The sequence below is a fragment of the Apodemus sylvaticus genome, chromosome 10 (genome assembly GCF_947179515.1).
Source record: "Apodemus sylvaticus chromosome 10, mApoSyl1.1, whole genome shotgun sequence".
In the NCBI taxonomy this organism is placed as follows: Eukaryota; Metazoa; Chordata; class Mammalia; order Rodentia; family Muridae; genus Apodemus; species Apodemus sylvaticus.
In genome coordinates this window covers 62,543,265-62,565,716 of record NC_067481.1, presented here as the reverse complement: position 1 = coordinate 62,565,716, position 22,452 = coordinate 62,543,265, and the positions used below count along the sequence as shown (strand labels likewise).

At 40.1% G+C, this 22,452-nt stretch overlaps 1 protein-coding gene across 2 annotated transcripts in view; it reads right to left on the bottom strand.

The window, feature by feature from the left end:
• Akap10 (A-kinase anchoring protein 10) overlaps positions 1–20,174 on the bottom strand; it is a 63,744-nt gene extending 43,570 nt beyond the window's left edge. The window contains exons 1-4 of one of the 2 annotated variants that reach the window (XM_052197761.1): positions 19,914–20,174; positions 12,186–12,233; positions 5,840–6,022; positions 4,774–5,331 (exon numbers count right to left, since the gene is read on the bottom strand). In XM_052197761.1, the coding sequence (XP_052053721.1) occupies positions 4,774–5,331; positions 5,840–6,022; positions 12,186–12,233; positions 19,914–20,001 (877 nt within the window). In that variant the 5' untranslated portion in view covers positions 20,002–20,174. The remainder of the gene's footprint in view (positions 1–4,773; positions 5,332–5,839; positions 6,023–12,185; positions 12,234–19,913) is intronic. The other variant, XM_052197762.1, reaches the window with a different exon arrangement.
• Between the last annotated feature and the right edge of the window lie 2,278 nt (positions 20,175–22,452).

Here is a 22,452-nt window from a genome sequence, read left to right as displayed (position 1 = left end):
TTTAAAAATCTTTGAATTTCTTCAGTGTCTGTTGTAATGTCTCTCTTTTCATTTCTAACTTTATTAATTTGGATCCTCTCTCTCTTCTGGTTAACTTGGCTAAGGATGTATCAATCTTTTTAAAGCACCAACTGTTTCATTGATTCTTTGTGTCTCTGACTTCAGCTCTCACTTTGGTAGTGAGCCTTAGCTTTCTCTCCAGTCCTCAACTCTGACTGCGGTCTCTTCTTGTCTGCTTGTTTGGGCTACTGATGGCTCTTGTTTCTCTAAGGCCTTCCTATGCATCATTAAATTGTATCTCCCAGGGTTTTTTTTGTTTGTTTGTTTTTTTTTGTTGTTGTTGTTGTTGTTGTTTTACATAGGCACATGGTGTTCCGAGCTTGCTCTTAGCACTGACTTCGTTGTGCTTCCTAGATGTTGATATGCTGTGTTTCCATTTTCAGAAGTTCAGCTGTAGGCATTTAAAGACTCTCTTCTTAGTTTCTCCTTCATTCTACTTTGAATCAGGAGTCTGCTGTTCAATTTGTGCACTTTCTATCACTTCTATTGCTGATATTCGGCTTTATTCCATGGTGAATTACGATGTGATTTTAAGCCGGGCAGTGGTGGCGCACGCCTGTAATCCCAGCACTCTGGGAGACAGAGGCAGGCAGATTTCTGAGTTCGAGGCCATCCTGGTCTACAGAGTGAGTTCCAGGACAGCCAGGGCTATACAGAGAAACATTGTCTTAAAAAAAACAAATCCAAAAAAAAAAAAAGATGTGATTTTAATTTTCTTATATTTGCTGACACCTGTTCTGTGTCCTACTATATGGTCTATTTTTGAGAACGTTCCACAGGTTGCTTCAAAGAACATGTATTCTTTGGGTAGAATGTTCTATAGATCTGCAAGAAACATTTTAAATGTCCACTAACTGCTGAACAAATAATGAAAATATGGTATATCTACATAGGGGAATATTATTTGGCTATTAAGAAAAGTGAGTTTTGCAGGTAAATGGATGGAGAAGGAACCGATCATTCTCTGTGAGGTAACCCAGACCAAGACAGTCAGACAGCACACACACGCTTTCTCTGATTTGTGGTTGATAACTTTGAATCTTCAGACATATGTATTTCATTTGGAATACCCAGATGTCAGATAGCTAATAAGGGGTAATGGGGGAGGGGTAAGAGATAGAATACACTGATATAAGGGGTTACAAAGGAATACTGGTAACAGGAAGATTTAAATTGGTGTGATATAGGGAGGGTAGGGCAGAAAAGGAAATAGCGAAAGATATGTCTACTAAAGATCTTTTGAAAAAGTCACATGGAAAACTACTACCATAGAAGCTTCCTAAAAATATACACATAAAAAGTTAAAAGTGAGTTACCCTAATGAGATCACAATGTCCCTATAAGACAGCACCACAGACTAACAAAAAGCCCAGTGCCAGGAATTAGTTCTATCTTTTGGAGTTGTTGGAAAGTTAGGTTCCACAGACTCGCCCACACATCAAAGGTTATTGCCTTCATTAAGCTCTTGGTTACCTCCAAAACTTGACAGTAAGACTTGCTGAAGACACCATATAGGCAAGTCATAGAACATGTAGATACCAACCTGGAAATTCATCCCCACTGACTAGCCTTTTACAAGTGATGGAAGGGGCTATGCACAGTACTGAGGAGGTAAGTAATCACCACTCTCAACTGGCTATGAATCCCATGAGCTGCAATAGCACATGGCTTAGCAATACATGCACACTGGTGTACTAGTGTCAAGACAATGCTGGTACAACCAACCACTCTCAGGTTGGATTTAAGGCCCACTCTACAACATGAAACCCACACTTGGCACCATCATTAGGCCAAGAACCTATGGCTAGACATGTATAGGCCCTGCAGGTGAGCTCACTATGATTCTGCTACTAAATGGATACAGTAACTGAGTTCTAATGACTTATTGATATATCTGTAAATTGATGTATCTCTAAATTTTCATAAAAGATTCAGAACTGAAAACATAAATAAATAAATAAATAAATAAATAAATAAATAAATAAATAAATAAATAAATAAATGGAGCCTGTAAGAAGGCTCAGCATATAGTGGCAGTTGTTCTCTGACCACAGTACGTGGGCACCTTTACTTACACACACACACACACACACACAAATAAATGAATGCGATGTGACTTTAAAAAAAAAAAAAGGAAAAAAAAATAAAAGGAACAGAAAAATTCCTTGAATTATCCTGTATTGTTTTTAAAAGATGTAACTTTTAGGGTCTATGATATGCCAGAAACTGGAAAAAAGAACTTTCTTTCAGGAACTGGGGAGATCTTTAAGCAGTAAGTTACTCAATTTAGCATTTTAACAAATAGTTTTTAAAATACTCAAGGGGGGTGCTTTTCCCAAGAACCCAGGTTTGATTCTCAGGACCCACATGGCAGCTCACAACTGACTTTGACTTCCACTTCCAGGAGATCCACGACCACCTCTGGCCTCCGATGGCACTGCACATAGTGATACATAGGCATGCTTGAGGCAAAACACCCTCCCCCAAAAAACAATAAAATAAAATATCTGAATCCTTAAAATCTTGTTTTTCCCCTCAAAACTGATCTTCAACCAACCACCACAAAACTCAAATAATGACTCCATGAAACCAAACAAAAATACCTAGAACTTTACAATTTCTTTTAACTAAGTTATAAGGGTTTTGTTGTTTGTTTGTTTCTGAAAATGATATAGCTCAGGAACTAGAGAAATGACTGGTGGTTAAGAGCACTTGTCCCTGTGGGTGAGGTCCTGGCTCCAATCCTCAGTACTACATGTACCTCATAATCACACATAACCTCCCACAGGGGACCCAATAGGCACACAGGTACTGCACATACATGGATGAAGGCAAAACATTTGTACATATAAAATTAAAAATAAAACTGGACAAGTTAAAAAAAATCTAAAAAAACTTTTTTTAAAAAAGTAAAAGATTTCAAATCACTAAATTTTAAGAACAAAGCCTTAAAATTACTTCAGGGCATATGAAATAATTTAAGATTAATTAAAATATAAAAGATGAAAGCGTAAGTAATAAGCTATGACTATTTCATTTATTATTACATCTTGGAAACGAGATGTACAGTAAGTATTCAAGAATAAACTTGCCACAATTACTTCCTGAAAAACTGAATTTACCACATGAAGTAACCTTTTCTCTTATTTTAAATTTAATTTAAATTATTATTTTAAATATTAAACAAATTAAATTGTTCTTATGAACAAAGACAAAACTCAAAAACACCCGGGGTCTTGCTGGGCAGTGGTGGTATACACCTTTAATTCCAAGACTCAGGAGGCAGAGGCAAACAGATCTGAGTTTGAGACCAGCCTGGTTCACAGAGGAGTTCCAGGACAGACAAGATAGACAGAGATAATCTGTCTCAAAAACCCAAAACCAACCAAACAAAAAGTCTGAGGTCTTAGGGCTAGAAAGACAGCTAAATGGTTGGGAGCCCTGGATGCTTTTCCAGGACCTGGTTCAATTCCAGCACCAATATCCCAGATGTAATAATAAATGAAATAGTCACAGGCCAACCACTCAGGGAAGTTTTTATCCAATTTATAAAATATCTGAAGAATATTTTATTACTTACGCTTTCATCTTTTATATTTTAATTAATCTTAAATTACTTCATATGCCCTGAAGTAATTTAGTAGCTCACAACTATCTGTAATTCACGAATGTATACAGCAAAACATATTCCACACCAAGTTTCTGAATCTAAAGATTCACAATGACTCGGAACCACAAGAACTAGAACTATTGATAGGAATATCAGACAACTATGTTTAATAGATTTAAGAAGATACAGTATCAAAACTGGAGTGAAGGAACAATAAACTACAAGAAAAAAAAAAAAGAAAAGAAAAAAATTTTCCAAGAATCCAGGGGTTAGCAATAACAAAATGCTTGAACCACAAGTCTGAGATGTGATTCCTGGAGCCTACCGTGGAAGGAGAGGAAACCTAAAGACTCTCTTCAGACTTCTACACACAACAACAGTACACTCACATGCCCACAAACCCACATTTACACACAGAGTAAAATAAAATCTTACAAAAACTTAGAAACTTTCCAAGATGAAATGACAAACTAAAATTAATTCATTAGCAAACCAGACCTATCTTGAGAGATTGCACAAGCTACAAGCATTTGAAGAAAGCAAAGCCTCTGAGAAATAGAACAGAGCAATAATTACAAAAATGAGAATGTGGTGCAATTTCTGAACTAACAGAATAGGAAAGAAAAATGTTGTTTTCAAAATGCCTGGATTTAATTCTAGCTCACTAAAAAAGCAACTTTCTAAACCAGTTTTCTCAAAGGTAAACAGAATATTAATACTTATTTAACACCGTTGTCATGACAAATGAAATACAAATATATACTTAGAACAGAACTCAATAAATTATATCTACTGGCAATCTAAAAAATAAAATGAAAAAAAGTAACCTACAAGATGCAGTTAGTACAGAGGACTGAGACCAGATCATCCCCTTGATGAATGGCTTCCCTTACAAATGGACAAAAAAGCAGCACACTGCCCTGCCGCTCTGGTCCGCTGGTTACACATAGCAACAAGGACACCCAAGATCTCCCTCCTGCTCCTTTTTCACACCGACTCCGCTCAATGCTCCAAATCCTAAATGTGTAAACCAGCGAGACCACTACAGTTCTGACCCTCCCATTCCTTGCCTAGGGTTCTGTGTTGTGAAACATCACACTTACTTTTCATTAGTTTTTCTGACAGTTCTCTCAGTGGAGAGGAGCAACTGTTCCTACTGGCTACTGCAAGTCTGGAAGAGGATTCTTGGGAGTCCGTGGAAGTCTGATGAGTTCCTGCTCTGGCCACTTCACGATGGAGAGAATGGGCACTGTGGCACTCCTGGGAAAGCAGCAAGTGATTCTGAGTGTTCTGAGGTCTACTACTCAGGTCAGTTCCTTCTGATTGAGTCACAAGCAGTGGGGCTGAGCTAGAATCCCCCAACCTCCTGTCAAGAGACTCAGTTACAAAAGACGCTGGAGTTTCATGTTTTTTAGATGGAGAGACAGGCTCAGCCAGTGAGCTCTGTTTCACTGTGTTTAGACTGTGTGCTCTTATTCGGGACCAAGTTGTAGAGTGAAAACTTTCAGCCTCTAACCAAAATTTCACCAGGTGCTCCATTCTCCGAAGTTCCATAAACTGAAGGAAATATGGAAGGACAACAGTGTCACGCAAGACTTGTTCAAGGGTCTTTGAAAGACTGGATTTGGTCTCCTGAGTCTGATAGTCCAGACAGGATCTGCCTAAACAACAGAATGAAATGAATTAGCCATTTGGTAACAATTTTCTATGTAAACACAGTCTACCAGCATTTCTAACAGTGGAATCAGACAGTACTTCCAAACTGACTGCCTTCCAAAACAGTCTTCACTCATTTACACTATTTACAATGAGGAGTGGCTATTTCCCTCAGCCCCACTTGATGTTCAAATCAGCAAACTCTGAATATATTTTAATATTTTAATTCACTATTTTGCTTTGTATCTCCCTGAATACTACTGAAATGAGTAATCTTTGTATATTTGTGTACAATCCTATTAAGTATCAAATGCATCTCTCTAGTACACTGCTCACTGTTCTATTGGACTAGCCTTACATTTACATGAATACTATTTCCTTACACTTGCAGTGTTTTTTTAAAATGTCTCTTTTCAAAGTCTCTTCCAATGACATAGTTCAGTATCCTATGACTGGACTCTCAAATGCAAGTCTGCCCTTGATTAGGAGAGAGCAGGAAGTGGTGTCACTTACCGAGGTCTCCAAAGTGAGCAGCCTCCATGTGGCTTGGCTGTTTCTTCAATGTTGCTGTCCTGCTACTTGAAAAGGAGTCCATGTTGGCAGAAATGGCATTGATTGCAACATGACTTGGTCCTGCAGCTTCCAGCAAGGCATGATTTTTAGTGCTTTTTTGTGGGGAATGTACGGCTATTGAAGCTATACGTTTTGAAAAAGAATATTTAAAGTTATACACAATTTGATTACCTAAAACTCATGGGCAGGCTTTAAAAAAAATTTAAAAAAAATAAAAATTTTAATAATGAAGTAATTTCAAAAAATAGTTAAAGTGCTAAAGAGATAGCTTAGTGGCTGCTCTTCTAAAACACCCAGGGGTCCAAGCCCAGCACCCACATGAAAACTTGCAAACGTCTGCAACTCCAGCTCCAGAGTTCTGATGCCCTCCTTTTCTGGCCTCTGTGGGGAATAGACACCCACATGATGTACAGACACACATGTTGCACACAGACATACAAGCAGACTGAACACACATACCCATTAAATAAATAAACTAAGCCAGGCCATTTGGCACATGCCTTTAATCCCAGCAAGTGGGAGGCAGAGGCAGGTGACATTCCATGACTGTCAGAGTTTCACAGCCAGTCTCCAAATAATAATAGAAGACATCAAGCCTCAGCAAAATGGAAAGAGGATACTGTAATTTTTTAGGACTCTTAAAATGCTGCACCAAAACACAATTTAGAAAGATCATTCTCTGAAAACTTTGATTAAAAGAACCAAAGCCAAACTGAGTTTGGTGCCATACCACTGCAATTCCAGCAGGGAGCCAGGAAGCCAAGTCAGGTTCCAGGTTAGTCTGGGCAACAAGGCAGAACCTGTCTCCTCAGAGTGAAGTATAAAAATGTAGTAAGCATTCTGAAATGTGGACCTTTTCAATTTCTTAATCTTTGCTTGCTTCATAAACAAAAGTGAAATTTAGAATAAATTCTTGAGAGAAAAAAATGTGGAAAAATGTTCATCACTGTACTTTTCTTCTTTAATTGAACAACGAAGTTTCTCCATCTAATAAAAGACACTGGTGACTAAAATTCAAACTACTTGAAAATAAACACTCTTAGGTAGGGCACAGTGCTCCATGCCTTTAATCCCCTAACGTAAAACTAAGTATCTTTGTTTTTTATTTCATGTTAAATTAAGAAAGTGAAACCATTTTAGCAAGTTTATAAACATAGTTACATGGTCTAATTATGTAGGCCAGGCTAATCTTGAGCTATCCTACTTCAGCCTCCAGAATGTAAGGATTACAGATTTGCACTATCAGAGATAGTTTAGATTTTAAAAAATATTTACTAGGCTGTGGGTGTACATGATATGTGTGTATGAGTATACATGCCACAGTGCGCATGGAGAGCAGAGGATAACTTTGTAGAGCTGCTTCTCTCTGCCACCTTTATGTAGGTTCCAGGGAACCAAACCCAGGGTCTCTAGGCTTGCATGTCAATCATGTTTAGTAGTCACTGAACCATCTCACCATCCCTGGCTAGTTTTCTTATACTGATAATAGCTACACTGAAAATTCCATGTGAATGTCTCCTTTCTAATTATATATTAATTAGATGTCCATGATAACAAAAAAGCTATGAATCCATCAGTGTAGTACTTTTCTTAGAGGGTGAGAGGAAATGGTGCATCAGTTAGCACTCATTGCTCTTAGAGAAGACCAAGGTTCCATTCACAGCACCCATTAGGTGCCTCATCCCCCCAGTTCCATGCCCTCTTCTGGCCTCTACACACATGGTGCGCACATATGCATGCAGGGAAAACACAAGGCTTTTCCCGCCTCTTCACTACTCTATTAGAACTCATGCCTCATATCCCTTGGTCCCTCCCTCATGGCCTCTTTAGCTGGTCTCCATGGTACTACACTCCCTAATTTCCCTTGAGTTTGTCCTCTTCATTCTAAAACCCATCTCTTAATTGTCTACTATCAGAAATGGTCTCCTTCCCTGATGGAGAAGCATGTTCTATAATGCTTTCTTCTTGAAAGTACCATTTATTATCAAACTTTCAGTTATTACTAGAGCAAAAGTTTTCAAACTTTAAACTATAAGCTCTTCTCCCTGCCCCAAATAAACTTTAAAAAAAAAATCAGATCTAATCAGATCTACAGATTCAATAAAAGCAGAATAACTAACTTAGCCCTTTACTGTTCCTTTAGCAAGCTCCTAGGGAAAAGCTCTCTGGAGCATCTTGAGAAGCCCTGGCCTGACTGCTTACCTGTCCTTGAGTCTGGGCTCTGCTCTTACATCTCTTTGTATTTATTGCTGGGGATTCCCTCTCTGGCTTTGCCACCTGAGGCCATATTTGTCCTAATATAAAAGTTATCACCTCTTCTAAACCAATTCTTTCTAACTCCCCTGTCTGTTCAAATCTACCAGTCTATAAAGCTCAAGAAAACTGTCTTTTTTTTTTCACTATCTCAGAATCTTTTTCTTTTGTTTACTCTATTTTCAAGACTAAACTCTTTTTCTACAGTACAAAAGAATTTCTGGGTCTCCATCTTAGAATTCTTCCAAACTACCCTTAGCATATAGCATATAGCATATAGCATCATTATCCTGTTCAAAGGCCTACAGTGGCTCCCCATTTTCTCTAGGTCAACTTTTCTGGTTTTGGATTTTTTTCATTTGTTTTTCTGTTTTGTTTTGTCTTTTGGCATAACTCTTTTCAGTTTATTGCATGAAGGAGTTACATTAGTATGAGTTAAAAGTGGAACCCAAATAGATATACTACACTAGGTAGGAGGTTTTGTTTTTTTGTTTTTTTTAAATTGACAAGGGACAGAGGGAAATTCTACTCATTGTAAGGAAGTCCTCACTTAAGTTTCAGAGAGCCACAGCACTTAAAACCCATAAACCTTCAGGACATAATCCTTAGCTAGTCCAATCTCTACAAGAAACTGGTATGTGTTCTATAGCTGAATTGCTTCTCCATATTCTATATGCATAACTATAGTACAATGGTAACAAAGGCAAATTTCTTCTTAAATGTCTCTAGCTTCTTTTTATCATAATTATGAGCCATCCCTGGAATAGTAGTAGTAAGGGACTTCCAGCCAGTTGAATTCTTACAAGGATATGTAATCCTCAGTCACCTTTATTTGAAGGTTCTAGATAGGCGGCATTTGTTACAATTCCTTCTCTTCAGTGGAAATGGCCTGCTAAAGGCAGCAGCAGGAGAAGCAGGTGTGGGTGAAGGGTGTGGGTGGACAGACTGGGAGCATCAAGAATCTAGGGGGTGGAGGGAAAGGCAGCTGAGTCGCTGGCAATGACTCCATGACTAGGGCCTCTTTTCTTTTCTGGTCTTTATGGCTCTGTACATCATCATTTCAATCTTTCTGTAAAAATTTCCCTTTACTTATCTGAAGGACCCTCTGACATATACATATGCATACATACATACACACACACACACACACACACACACACACACACACGCGCGCGCAAATTTTTTTCCAAAAGAATCTAAAGGCTGGCAAGAACAAAAACAAAAAACCCAAACCAAATCAATCTTTCTTTCAAATCCTCTTCATCCTTCAGTGATTATATAGGCTGTAACATTTCTATGAAGTATTCCCTCAAGTTTGCTGACCTCAAGTCTTCTGGGCTCCTTGAAATGCTTCACTTCAGTTCACGATGTTAACACAAGGCAGCAATCACTACCTAGAACACCCATGACAGACCAGGCAATCTACTACTTTGTCTATGGGTTTTTACTTATGTTTGGGTCTCTGAACAATTCTTCAAGACCTAAGACTGGTCTTTCATCCATTTTTAGAGGCAGAGGCAAACACACAGAGAAAGTAACTACTTTGTCCTAGATCTATGAACTTGGAAAGAGTCATTTCAACAGGCAGAATTCCAACCTAGGTCACTTAGAGTGATATCTCTGGTTAAAACTTCAGACCCACCAGACGGTGGTGGTGCATGCCTTTAATCCCAGCACTTGGGAGGCAGAGGCAGGCAGATTTCTGAGTTTGAAGCCAGCCTGGTCTACAGAGTGAGTTCCAGGACAGCCAGGGCTACACAGAGAAGCCCTGTCTTGAAACAAAACAAAACAAAACAAAACAAAACAAAACAAAACCAAAAAAACCCTCAGACCCTAGAATTACTATGTGTGAAACATATGGAAATGAGTAACTGAAGAGCATGTCCCACAGTATACCACAGCTAAACATGTAATTCCCTAGCTTGGTTCTGTGAGGCCAGCCAGAAAGGTAGCAAGTCATAAACCTACATTGTGTCCTTCACGTCTGAGATCTATTAGTAACAAAACTCAATTTACCTGTTGGACTTCAATTCTGTCCTCATCTCTTTAGTCCCATCACTAGTTCGAGACACCTGTAAAATTTATTTGGCAAATTTTCTTCTCCCCTACCAGTCTACGAACTGTATCCACTATCCAAGTTTTTCATAGTCTTGTTACCGCTAACTTTTTAAAAGTTTTGAAAACTTACAGCCAACCTTTTAAATACCAAGAATTAAAAAGTGCTCCATAAATGGTGGCCATTTACTCTTTTGGGTTCATTTGCTGGTGTACATTTAAGTAGGTCCTGTTAATCAGACTACGACTTCACATTTGTCCTTACATATGTCTATGTGTGCATGTATATGCATGTTCATATACATGCCCACAAGTACAGGTGCATCCATGACAGGGAGTGTTTATGGAAATAAGAGGATAACCTCCAGGATCAGTTCTCTCCTTCCACAAGCAGTTTTTTGAACTGTGTCTTTGAGGGCCCTTTTTGAAGGGCTGGTTCTTGTAATGCCTTTGTCACTATCCTAAGGCAAAGTCCTTACCTGCTAAGCAGGGACTATGTGATCTCACTAGCAGATTATGAGCATGAAAAGTATTTTACTTTATATATTATTTGGCAAATTATTATTTTTCAGATATAACATTTACTTGATTTTTCTGAGACGTGGTCTCACTATATAGCCTGAGCAGTTCTAAAACTTCCTATGTAGGCTAGGTTGGCCTCAAACTCAAAGTGATTTGCCTGCCTCTGTCTCCCGAGTGCTGTGATTAAAGGCAAGCTTCATCTTATCCATCTAATATGAAGTTTTTAAATCTCAACTTTAGGGAGCTGGAGAGATGGCTCAGCAGGTAAGAGCACTGACTGCTCTTCTGAAGGTCCTGAGTTCAAATCCCAGCAACCACGTGGTGGCTCACAACCATCCGTAATGAGATCAGACATCCTCATCTGGTGTCTGAAGACAGCTACAGTGTACTCACATAAATAAATAAATCTTTAAAAAAAAAAAAAAAAAAAAAAAAAAAAACCTCAATTTTAATTTAGAGAATTAGAAACTCACTGGGAAACAAAATGAAGTCAATCTCCTCACTATGCAAAATGAAGAATCTAAAGAAAGTTTCAAGACTTTCTTCCCAAAGTCAGGCTACTAGTGTCAGTTCTGTGTGAAGACTGCAGTTCTGATGGCCTGCGGTACTAATCCCTTCCTTCTCCCAGACAGCTGCATCTTCACAAGCATCCCCTTAGAACTTTCACCTTTACCAAATGCCAGTCACATCTGGCTTAAAGAAGGTAGTTTAAACAAACTCATTTTAAATTATCAGTAGTACATTTATAATAAGGCTTGAGGAGTAGTTTTTCTCTAATATTGCAAGTCTTATAAATGTTATAAATTAAACTCTCTGGCTAACTGAGCAGACAGTAAACACTCAATGCTAGCCACATATCAGAAAATACTAGAAAAGCAAAGTTTAAGTAGCAGTCTGCATGTTTTAGATAATGAATTTTGTATGTACTGGCTATGGAAATAATTTTCCATTGTAAATTTTCATTCCAATCTCAGTATAATAGACATTGAATAAAAAAACCCAGCAGAAATTAAAAAAAAAAAAAAGCATACTTAAGCCCATAAATAAGAACAGTGGGTTAATGTCTACAATGTACTGGAAATAAGCTTCAATGAAGGCCACTGGTCCTAAATAATGCAGTGAAAACTGTACTCATCCACATTTCTGAAAAGATAGAAAACCGGCCTTGTAAATGGGATTCTCTCTAGCTGTTTTATTGAACAAAGCCAACTAATAACTGTTAGGGAACAATCAAATGTATGATTTATAAAGAAAAACTGGTACACTTCAGAGCAGCCAGCAAATGCTCAGAAAAAAGCCTGTTAGAATATAATTACAGAGAAAAAAACCACAATTATAAAAAGTAATAGTAATAATAATAGTAATGGAGAATGATTACTGTCATCTCAAAGGAAGATAAAAATGAGAGCATTCATGCCCACACATCTATCACTGAATTCAAAGGAGAATCACTCACCTTTAATGGATTTGCCATCGAAGGTCTTCTCTTGCTCTTTACCTTTCACTAGAACACAAAAGGGCATCATGACCATCTCATGCAGTGAAAGACATCTATTCTATACATTGTCAACATCAGAGACACTTGAATCTAATAGAATGAGTAGTTTGAGTTCTAGAACAATGAACTATATGTGCTCTGGGGGTAGGTCAGTTCTTAGAAAAGAACTAAGAAAGTAACCTCTGAACAGCAATGGATCATAACCTCTGGGAGGGCTCTTGAAGAGCCAACCTTCAAAACATCTATATTCAAGTTCTGCCTCTTGCTACTTATCAGCTGTGTAATCATGGATAAGTTATTTCATTACACTGAACATTAATTTCCTTAAGTAGTAAAATCAGGTAATTTATAAAACTCACTTAGAGGGTTGCTAATCAAAAATGAAATACTTGCAAAAGGCATTTGAAATAAATTTAGGGTAAATTTTAGTACCACGAGTCCTCCACTATGCTGCCTATAAGCGCAGTAAAGAAAAAGACTTCTTTGGTTATATACATCATCTTACTTCTTTTGTATGCCCTCCCTAGCTTTGGGTACAAACATCCCAAACTTACAACCTCAATTCCTAAGCCTAAGGTCTAACAGGTTGTCTCTAAAATGATTACATAATCTTTCCTTTATTACACAAAACAGTGAAAATTCTATAGCAGATAAGCTCACAACAGCAAGCCAGAAAGCTGCAAAGCTGCTCTGAGCAAGTGTGGATTCTATTCTAAGACCTAATGTGAGGTCATTTTTAATCTCCTTTACTTTCTTTGTGTTTGTGTTAAACATTAAATTTCCTTGAATTTGCCAGGCGGTGGTGATGCACGCCTTTAATTGTGGCACTTGGGAGGCAGAGGCAGGCGATTTTCTGAGTTCGAGGCCAGCCTGGTCTACAGAGTGAGTTCCAGGACAGCCAGGCGATTTTCTGAGTTCGAGGCCAGCCTGGTCTACAGAGTGAGTTCCAGGACAGCCAGATACACAAAAGAAACCCTGTCTCGAAAAACAAACAAACAAAAAAATTCCTTGAATTCATCTTCAGTGGCTTAGAATGTGCTCCATGTTCTGAAATACTATTAATGCTGAAAAGCCAGTAGCAAAAAATAGCTGGCTCTGAAGTATCTCCCTAAAGTCAACCCATCAACAACCCAAGTCCCCAGAGCGTGCTCAACTTGCCCAGACCAGAAAAGTGCCCTTGCCTTCAGCAAATCTACTTCAGGCATATGAGAAAGATAAAGTGGCTGCTGTCACTAGGCACTGCTGTCAGGAATGTGTGACAGTGACCAGTATCTGACAGGAATCCCCTTGCCTTATCCTTCCAAGTGCTCCAATAGCAAGAAAGTACCACCCACCGCCTTACAGTGGCCTGTGTCTCTTCTGATATAAGATGGTGCAGCCTATGCTCTGGAGAGGATGAAATTACAAGATTATCATTTGTCTTTTTTTTAAATATTAAGATGTCATAATGGTCCTTATTTATATTTTTACATAGAACTAGCCTATGAAAATTAGCCCTGACTTATTTGTTTGTTTGTTTATATTTGAGAACTGGGTTTTTCTGTGTAGCCCTGGCTGCCCCGGAACTCACTCTGTAGATCAGCCTGCCTCTAGATCCCAAGTACTAGGGTTAAAGGCATGTACCACCAATTTTTAATCACGCTAATTGTTTCTCTCATGTCATTTCTTTTGAGGCGTGGATCTCAGAGGTTCCAGTGTTCTTGCTGTTGCTGTGGGCTTGGGAAAGGAAAGGTGAAGCACGGGGGCAGAAAAGTGGTAGAGACCACTTACCTCATGACAGCCAGCAGGCAGGGCCAATACCACTTTTTAAAGTCACCTGTGTGGTTTTAACTCCCAACTTTATACCTCATCTGAAACCAAACTGGTGCAGCTAACTGTTGGTCCACATTTTATCTCTGACAGGTTTATTTAAATTATCTGAAATTTTAACTCCAAACTTGGTCCATGAAGACCTATCATCAGATTTTTAGTATTTACTTTCTCAGGTAAAACTTCAGTCCATTCTTCAACTTGTCTGTCTTTTCTACTCTGTATCCTATCAGTCAGCAGGTCTATTAAGGGCTATCCCCGAATACAACCTAAATTCAGCCACGTCACCACTCGACAGTCAATGCTGGTTGAGACAGTCACTTCTGATCTGGCTGGTATCTAAAGAAGTCCTTTGAGATGGTAACTTGAATATCAGCTTAGATGTCAAGAGGAAGCTGATTTTATGAAGATGGAGAAAGCAGCACTATTTTGTTATCACCTTGCTTATAAAGTAACTGGTTAAAACTATCTGGAAAAAATAATTCCACATTTCCCACCTTATATTCTGTATCTGTATCTATGTATCTATAGCTATATTAAAAGGTTCACACTTATTCTGAAAAAGGCCAGAATATAAACATTTTTCAAAGTGTCCTAAAATTATGTATTTTATATATGTGTGCTCTTTGCTTGCACACCAGAAGAGGGCATCACACCCCATCACAAATGGCTGTGAGCCACCATGTGGTTGCTGGCAATTACACTCAGGACCTCTGGAAGAGCGGCCAGTGCTCTTAACTGCTGAGCCATCTCTCCAGCCCCACTTTAAAAAAATTTTAATTGGGGTTGGAGAGATGGCTCAGCGGTTAAGAGCAATGGCTACTCTTCCAGAAGACCCAGGTTTGATTTCTAGCACCCACATGGTAGCTAACAACTGACTGGAACTCCAGTTATAAGTGATCAATGCTCTCTTCTGGACTCTAAGGGCACAGCATTCACATAGTGCATGAACATACTACATTCAGGAAAAACATTCACACACTATTTTTTTAATCTCAAAGTTTTATTTTACTTGATGCACTGTGTGTGTGTACAGATGTGGAGATCAGAATACAATATGAGTCCTTTCTCCTTTCACTATGATGAGTTCCAGGGACTGAATTCACGTTGTCAGACTTGTCCAACAAGCACTCTGACCTGCTGAGCCATTCCACTAGCCCCATACTGTAATTACTTTAAGTTCTGCTGACCTTAAAGGTCTCTGTTTACACTATCAGAAATACAGACATGCTTGCGTTACAGTAACACTTTGTTTCAAAAGCTGGTGGTCCACTGGACTGGTGAGGTGGTTTAGTGGTCAAGAGCATGTGCTGCTCTCCCAGAGGAACCATCTCTACAGTTCCAAATAATCCAATTTCCTCTTCTGACCTCCTAGGGCACCAGGCACACACACATACATACATGCAAACATAACATGTAAGCAAAACACTCATATACATATATAAACCTAAAAGCAAAATAGAAAACTGATGGAGAAAGAGATTTGATAAGTGGACTGTATCTTGTCTCTGAAATTGAGAATAAATCCCAAGGACTAGAGAGATGGCTTAATCCTTGAAGTGTTTGCCATATAAACTTGATTAACTGAATTTGACCATCAGAACCCACATTAAGTTGAGAGAACTGACTCCACAAAGTCAGTATCTAAGTCTTCTGAGATATGCTCTTTGTAATCTACTGTCATGAATTTTGGGTTGTTTTTTTGAATTTTTGTATTCTTACATCCTTCAATTTCCTTACATGTCCAGTTACACCTGTACCTCATACACACAAATAAAATAAAAACCTCCGATTAGAGAGGAACACTACTTGTGAATTAAAATTTGAAATGACTTAGAGGGAAAAAAAAAATCTGTTCTTGGGGTAGAGAAGTTAAGGTATTTAAGGAAAGAAGGCTGAAAAGATGGCTCAGTAGTTAGGAGCACATACACCTGCCTGTCCCGGGTAGCACACCTTTAATCCCAGCACTCCAACAGAGGTAGCTAGGTCTCTGAGTTCCAGGCTAGCTTGGTGTATAGAACAAGTTCCAGGACAGCCTTGAGTACACAAAAACCCTGTTTCTAAAACAAAAAAACAAACAAACAAACAAAACAACACATACTGCTCTTGTATTGGACCCGAGTTGGATCCCACCACTCACGTAACTTTAGCTCTAGATCTGACACACTAGTCTAAACTCTGAGTGCCTACACACACACACACACACACACACACACACACACACACACACTCTCTCTCTCTCTCTCTCTCACACACACACACACACACACCTGCATGTGTAACGCGCATGCATGTGCACACACACTCTTTTTTTTGCTTTTTCATAGGGTTTCTCTGTGTATCCCTGGCTGTCCTGAAACTCACTCTGTAGACCAGGTTGGCCTCGAACTCAGAAATCCACTTGCCTCTGCTTCCCAAGTGCTGGAATTACAGACATGCGCCACCATGCCTGGCGCATACTTACTTTCTCTCTCTCTCTCTCTCTCTCTCTCACACACACACACACACACTTATAAAGAATTTTAAAAACAAATTTCTAGAAGGAAAGGGCTCCATCCTAAGTGAAGTTTCTGAGTATCCTAGAGTGGGCTAAAACGACTTCACATGTTTGCCACTCTTCTGTAGGTCCAGAAAATGGAGGTAGAATCTTTGATGAGCCCTTGAAAGTTGTGATCACTGTACTGAAGAAGGCATGATCCATTCAGCTGGTTGGAAGCACTGTGCCAAGTGGCCAGGTGTGACAGCTAGGTTTTGGGAGCTATATCTTAGCTTCCCAGTGTAGAAACTGTGTCTATCAATAACATTGCAAATTAGAAAGCTGGCAGAAGTTAAAAAACAAAACAAACAAACAAACAAACAAAAAAAACCCAGCACGGATGAGAATAGAAAAGGTATGGCTAAGGTAGAGTTATTGTTCTAACCACTTTGCATTTGTTATCACAGCCTGGTGATCTCGCATAACTGCATAGGAAGATACCTTCCTATGATCATCCACACCAATGTTTGTATGTAAAAACTAAGAAATAAATCTACTAATAGGAAAGTGGGTTGATAGAAATCTAGGAAATTAAGTAGTTTACAATAACCTCCAAGTCTCCACATGGTAGCTCACAACAACCTTTAACTCCAGTTCTAGAGAATCAGATGCCCTCTTGTGGCCTCCTTGGGCAAAGGCACACACATGCTGTACAAACATGCACAAGCAACACAGCCATACACATAATTCAAAGGCAGTGCTAATTCCTATGGGACATCTCCAGTGAAAGTACAATCTAAGAGAAGCTATTCTCAGAGACGGATGAGAATCTTGCCATTCCATCCGTGCAGGGTGTGTATTCAGAAGAGGCAGGCAGGCCAGGCTGTGTTACATTCCCATAATCCTGTACTCAGAAGATGGAGACAGGATTGCTGTACTTTTAAGGCTAGTAATGACTATGTATCAAAATACTGATTTGAAAATTCAAAGAAATAAAAAAGACAAAACTCATCAGTAGATTTCAAAGAGCATATTTCAAAAGACTTGGATACAAAAGAAAAACTTAACACAACAGACGGGAAAACTGAGGAAACACTAAGGTAATTCTTACAATTGTTTCTATTTCCTTGTGGTGTGTGTTTTGCCTACATCTATAAATATGCATGCCTAGGCCTAAGAAGGCCAGAGGAGGGTAGGGGATTACCTGGACTTCGAGTTACAGATGGTTCTAAGCTGCCATGTAGGTTCTGGGAACTAAATCCAGATCCTGTGTAAGAACAACATAAGTTCTTAAGGGCTGAGCCCTCTTGTCCTGATTTTAGATTTACCATTTTAAATGAAATGTGATAAACCTCTTTCAAGACAGAAAAATAGAGTGATGAGGATCTTTATAAGGCTGTTTTCAGAAGTCGGGGGTGGTGGTACGTCTATAATCCAAATACTAAATTAGAGAAAAAAGAACGTCCACAAGGCCCACTGATCTCATCAGTAAATGCTAAGGCCAGGACAACAAAGACAGACTGTCTTGACTCCCGACCCCTCAAAAAGGTTGTTTCTAGCCTCTCTTGCCACATTCAGTCTCCAGAACTCATCTAGAATAATCTTTTCTTCCTTAAGTACATCTATTTATTTTGTGGGAGTGGATGTGTGAGTGTAATGTAGCACATTAGTGGAGGTCAGAGGACAACTTGATGTGAGTTACTCTTTCCCTCTGCCATTGTGGGTTCTGGGCTCTAACTCCACAGCAAGGGCCTTTACCTGCTGAGCCATCTGCCTCTAGAATGAATTTTCCAAGCAAATAATCAGATCACTCTTTTTCATTGTAAGGTCACCTCTCTTCACAAGTTTTACAATATATTCTCTCTGCATTTAGAATAAAGCTCTCGATGACATGGTGTTTGCCCACCTGCGTCTCTCTGCCTCAGTCACAGCGGCTGCCTTGCCTTTCCTAAAGGGCACCAGCTCTTTATTCCCGACACCTCTGGGGTCTTTCCTGACCTCTCTAAAGTTACATCCTACTAGCTTTATGTTTCAAGGTTACATACTGAATTCTTCACCTAACGTCCAACCAAAATAGGTCTTCCTTCATAAATTACTCTTTCATTACTCATCATTCAGTTTGTAAGTATATACACCTTTTTTCCGTCTCTTTATTGCCCGATCAATTACAGCATCAGTGAGCTTCCTAAGCACAGAGACCATGTCCCTACGAGTGTTCCATGGCACCCTAGGACAGTGTCCAGCAGACTGGACACTTGACAGTATGTGTTAAATGAACAGACAAGTCTGTTGTTCAACTTGAAATTAGTCCCATACTTAGAATGCATTTTCCCCCTTAAAAAATAAGCACCCCAACAACACTGTCAAACTAGGTACAGTTAACAACTCCAGAGATATTAAGATACTTTACGGATGAAGCTTCCTATTATTTACCAGTTCCACTCATTCCTCACCTAGCATCAACAGCCAGCTTCAGTCCTATGAGGTCTTTAGAAATCACCTGATTCTCAGCTGGGAAAAAAGTGGGTTAACTGGCTGTTTCGGGTTACAGAGTTTATGAAGAAGCTATCATGTGAATACAAGTCTGATTCAGTGTTGTGTTTTTTTTTTTTTTCAAAAAAAAGTCTGATACATCTTCTCTGAAGCAGTAAGAATGAACAGATACAACCACCTCCACCTAAATTGATCAATTTATGTACGTATATTTAATGATATACAACAACCCTTTCCAGGATCAAAATCACCTTGCCTCTATTTTAAAAGTAAGCTTTTATAACTGAACATCAGAAATCTAAGTAGTTCATTTATAATAGCAGCAACGGTTCTAATAATTAGTAAAGTTGCTCAATCATCAAAAGCAGTAGTCTTCCGAATACGGAACTTCAGTAGTAAGAAATTTTAGGAATAACAGTGGGCCCCCTTCCGCTCTCCACCCCCGCCCCCAAAAGAGGAAACTAGAATATAGCGCTAGTTGAAGAAATAACAGTTTCACGTGGTTTTAAGAATAAACCCCCCAATATTCGGAAAAGTCAAGACTTCCTATAAGTAAAGGGATTTCCTTGATCTTGATCCACAGTGCGCGCGTGCACAGACAACACACACATATAAACCTCTGGAAACCAAACACACCAGAAAAACCTTTTCTTTAGCAAACAGGTGTTAATTTCTATGGGTTTAAGCGAGCACTTTCGGCCCAAAGTGACAGTGCCCCTCGACCTCGCTTGAGAAGGCCACCTTCTCCCCTGCGGAGTCCCGGGCAGCACGCCGCACCGCGGGTGTCAGCGCGGAGGCCGAGAGGCTCACCGAGAGCCTCGCGGCCGCCCTGACAAAACCCTTGCAGGTCTGCTGCCCCACCGCTGCCTGAGGCCCGGCTCGCCCCCCGCCGGCGACCCCTCGGCTACCTTTCCGCCGGAAGAAGGACATGGCGGGGCCCGGGTCGGGGCGGAGGGCGCGGGGGGAGTGTCGCGGGGAGGGTCCGGCTCCCCTCATTCAGCGGCTGGCCGGGACTTCCGGGTCCGCAGGAGCCGCTGCACTAGTCCGAAAACAGCCCCTTCTTCCGGGTGTGGGCGCTGCCGCCTCCTCGGGATGCCCCGGCAGCTGCTGCCGCCATGTTATCAACAAGCCACCCGCTTAGAGTTCCGGTCCGTCCGCGCGCGGGGCTTCACGGGAGGCCCCGGCCCCGCCCCCTCCTGCGCACCTCCTCCCGCGGGGCTGGGGCGCGCGCCCGCCAAGCCCACGTGACCCGGCGTCCTCGAGTCCGCGAGCCCTTCCTGTTGGAGGCTCCGGGTGACGGCTTTGCTAAGCTTCCTCTTCCGAAAGCCCGGGCCTGCACTACTGTGCAGCCTTTTCACGGAATGTTGCTAAATGCCGCAGGCTGATTTGCAGCTTTACCCTGCCAGGTCCCCGGGGGATGCAGGCGAGCCAGCAGGACGAGGAATCGAGGGCAATAATCTGCTCTTACGTAGCTCCCGAAGTTCGTCCCTCAAAGTGACCTTAGGAAGGAAGGAGAAAAAGAGTAGTAGGCTCATTTTCAGATGACGTCCCTACAGATGCTCAAAACAGAGCCAGCAACCTGAACCTCGACAGGGGACTGTTTCTAACGTTCATATTCGAATGTCATCTTCATATAAATCTTCTGGCTTAAAGCTTACCCACCTTTAACGCCCTGTATGGATGGTCACTATAGCTGCAACTACTGCCAAAAGCAAACCAGGAACTCATGATGCAAGCAATTGCTGATTTTTATGTTGGATCAGTGAAGTCTTCATGAGACAGAAGGAGAAACAAGTCCAGAAGAGGCTACTTGCCTTATTATTCAGTGTGTTAAAACAGGAACTAAATAAAACCTGGAATCTTAACCGTATTATAAGAGCAGGTTAATAAATTTGCTAGTTTTGTTTACAGGCTTGTTTGCTAAAGCATGAGAAACCACCATAGCTAAATTTATAACATCGTGCACAGATACCATACTAAGCCTCCGGGTTAGTAAGAGTCTTTAAACTTGCTCTTGGTATGGAGGTAACTAGGCATATTCTGTTTGCCGAAGTGATAGCTAACTGGAAGTGAAGTTCAGGTTTCAAGGTCACGCTGGGCAGGAGCCAAAAAGGAGAGCAGGAGAGTTTTATTTTTAAAAACTGCTTCATTTTGTTAGTTTTTTTGAATAAATTATATTATTTCCACTATCTCTCAGACAGCTAAACATAACATAGCAGTCAGCTAATCATAATCATTATTTACTAAGAACTTGTAATGTGCTCTCTGCGTTCCTAGCACTTTACAGTTAAGACTTCAAGTGATTCTTCACGTACACACCTCACCACCACCCCACAGGAGACCCTGCCATCATTATGTTTTGTTTATTGAGGATGGTCTGGGCGTCTTTGTAATGACCTAGGATCTCAACAGTAATAATAGATAAAGGAAGGAAGGAGGGTTGTTGGTGAAGCCGTGACTCCCACTTCAGGAAGTCTTGCTGGAGTTATAACCACTCTGGACAACTTGTACCTGCCTTGGAAGGCCCACTCTGGGCAAGATAGGCTCAGAACTGTAGAACGTAAAGGCAGTAGATGAGGATACCCGGCATCTGCGCGCGCGCACACACACACACAGAGGCATGTATACCCCAACGTACAGGTCCATTTGCAGGTGACCAAACAAATCAGTTAAAAATAAAGTTAAAGCCAGGCAGTGGTGGCACACGCCTTTAATCCCGGCACTGGGGAGGCACAGACAGGCAAAGTTCTGTGTTTGAGGGCAGCCTGGTCTACAGAGTGAGTTCCAGGACAGCCAGGGCGATACTGAGAAACCCTGTCTCAAAAAAAAAAAAAAAAAAAAAAAAAAAAAAAGCCTAAATAAATAAATACATAAATAAAGTTAAAACTCAAAAGTTGAATAAGTCCCAAGATATTTCTGTCATCACTTGCTCATCTCATCACATCTCATCACTTGAGAAGATATTTGTGTCACACGACAGTTATGCACTCTTGCTTCTGAACAGATAAAACATGATGCACTTAGGTATCCAAGTACTTTCCCACCAAGAACACCAATAAATGATACCTGAAACCCCTTAGGTTAGAATGAAGACTACTGTATATTATGAGTTGCAATGTTCCTTATTGTACTTATCAAGTTTTCTGGTGCTACAGAAACACAATGTTTTCACTGTGGAAAACAAAATGTTCAATATTTTCTACCACCATGCCCCAGCATGGTAATATCAAATTAGTGTATCTTTGGATTGTATTGTGTTAGAACATTTGATTTTCAAATTTGCTGTTTGATTTTCTAGCTTGAGTTTCATTTAAAAAAAAAAAAAGTTGTTAAACTTTGCTTGTGATAAAGTCAGAGAGATTCCCAAAAATTCTGAAATGGCCCCAAACACACTTTGCTGTACTATGCATTTAGGCAATGCCGCAGTTTCAAAAGTAACAATTACAA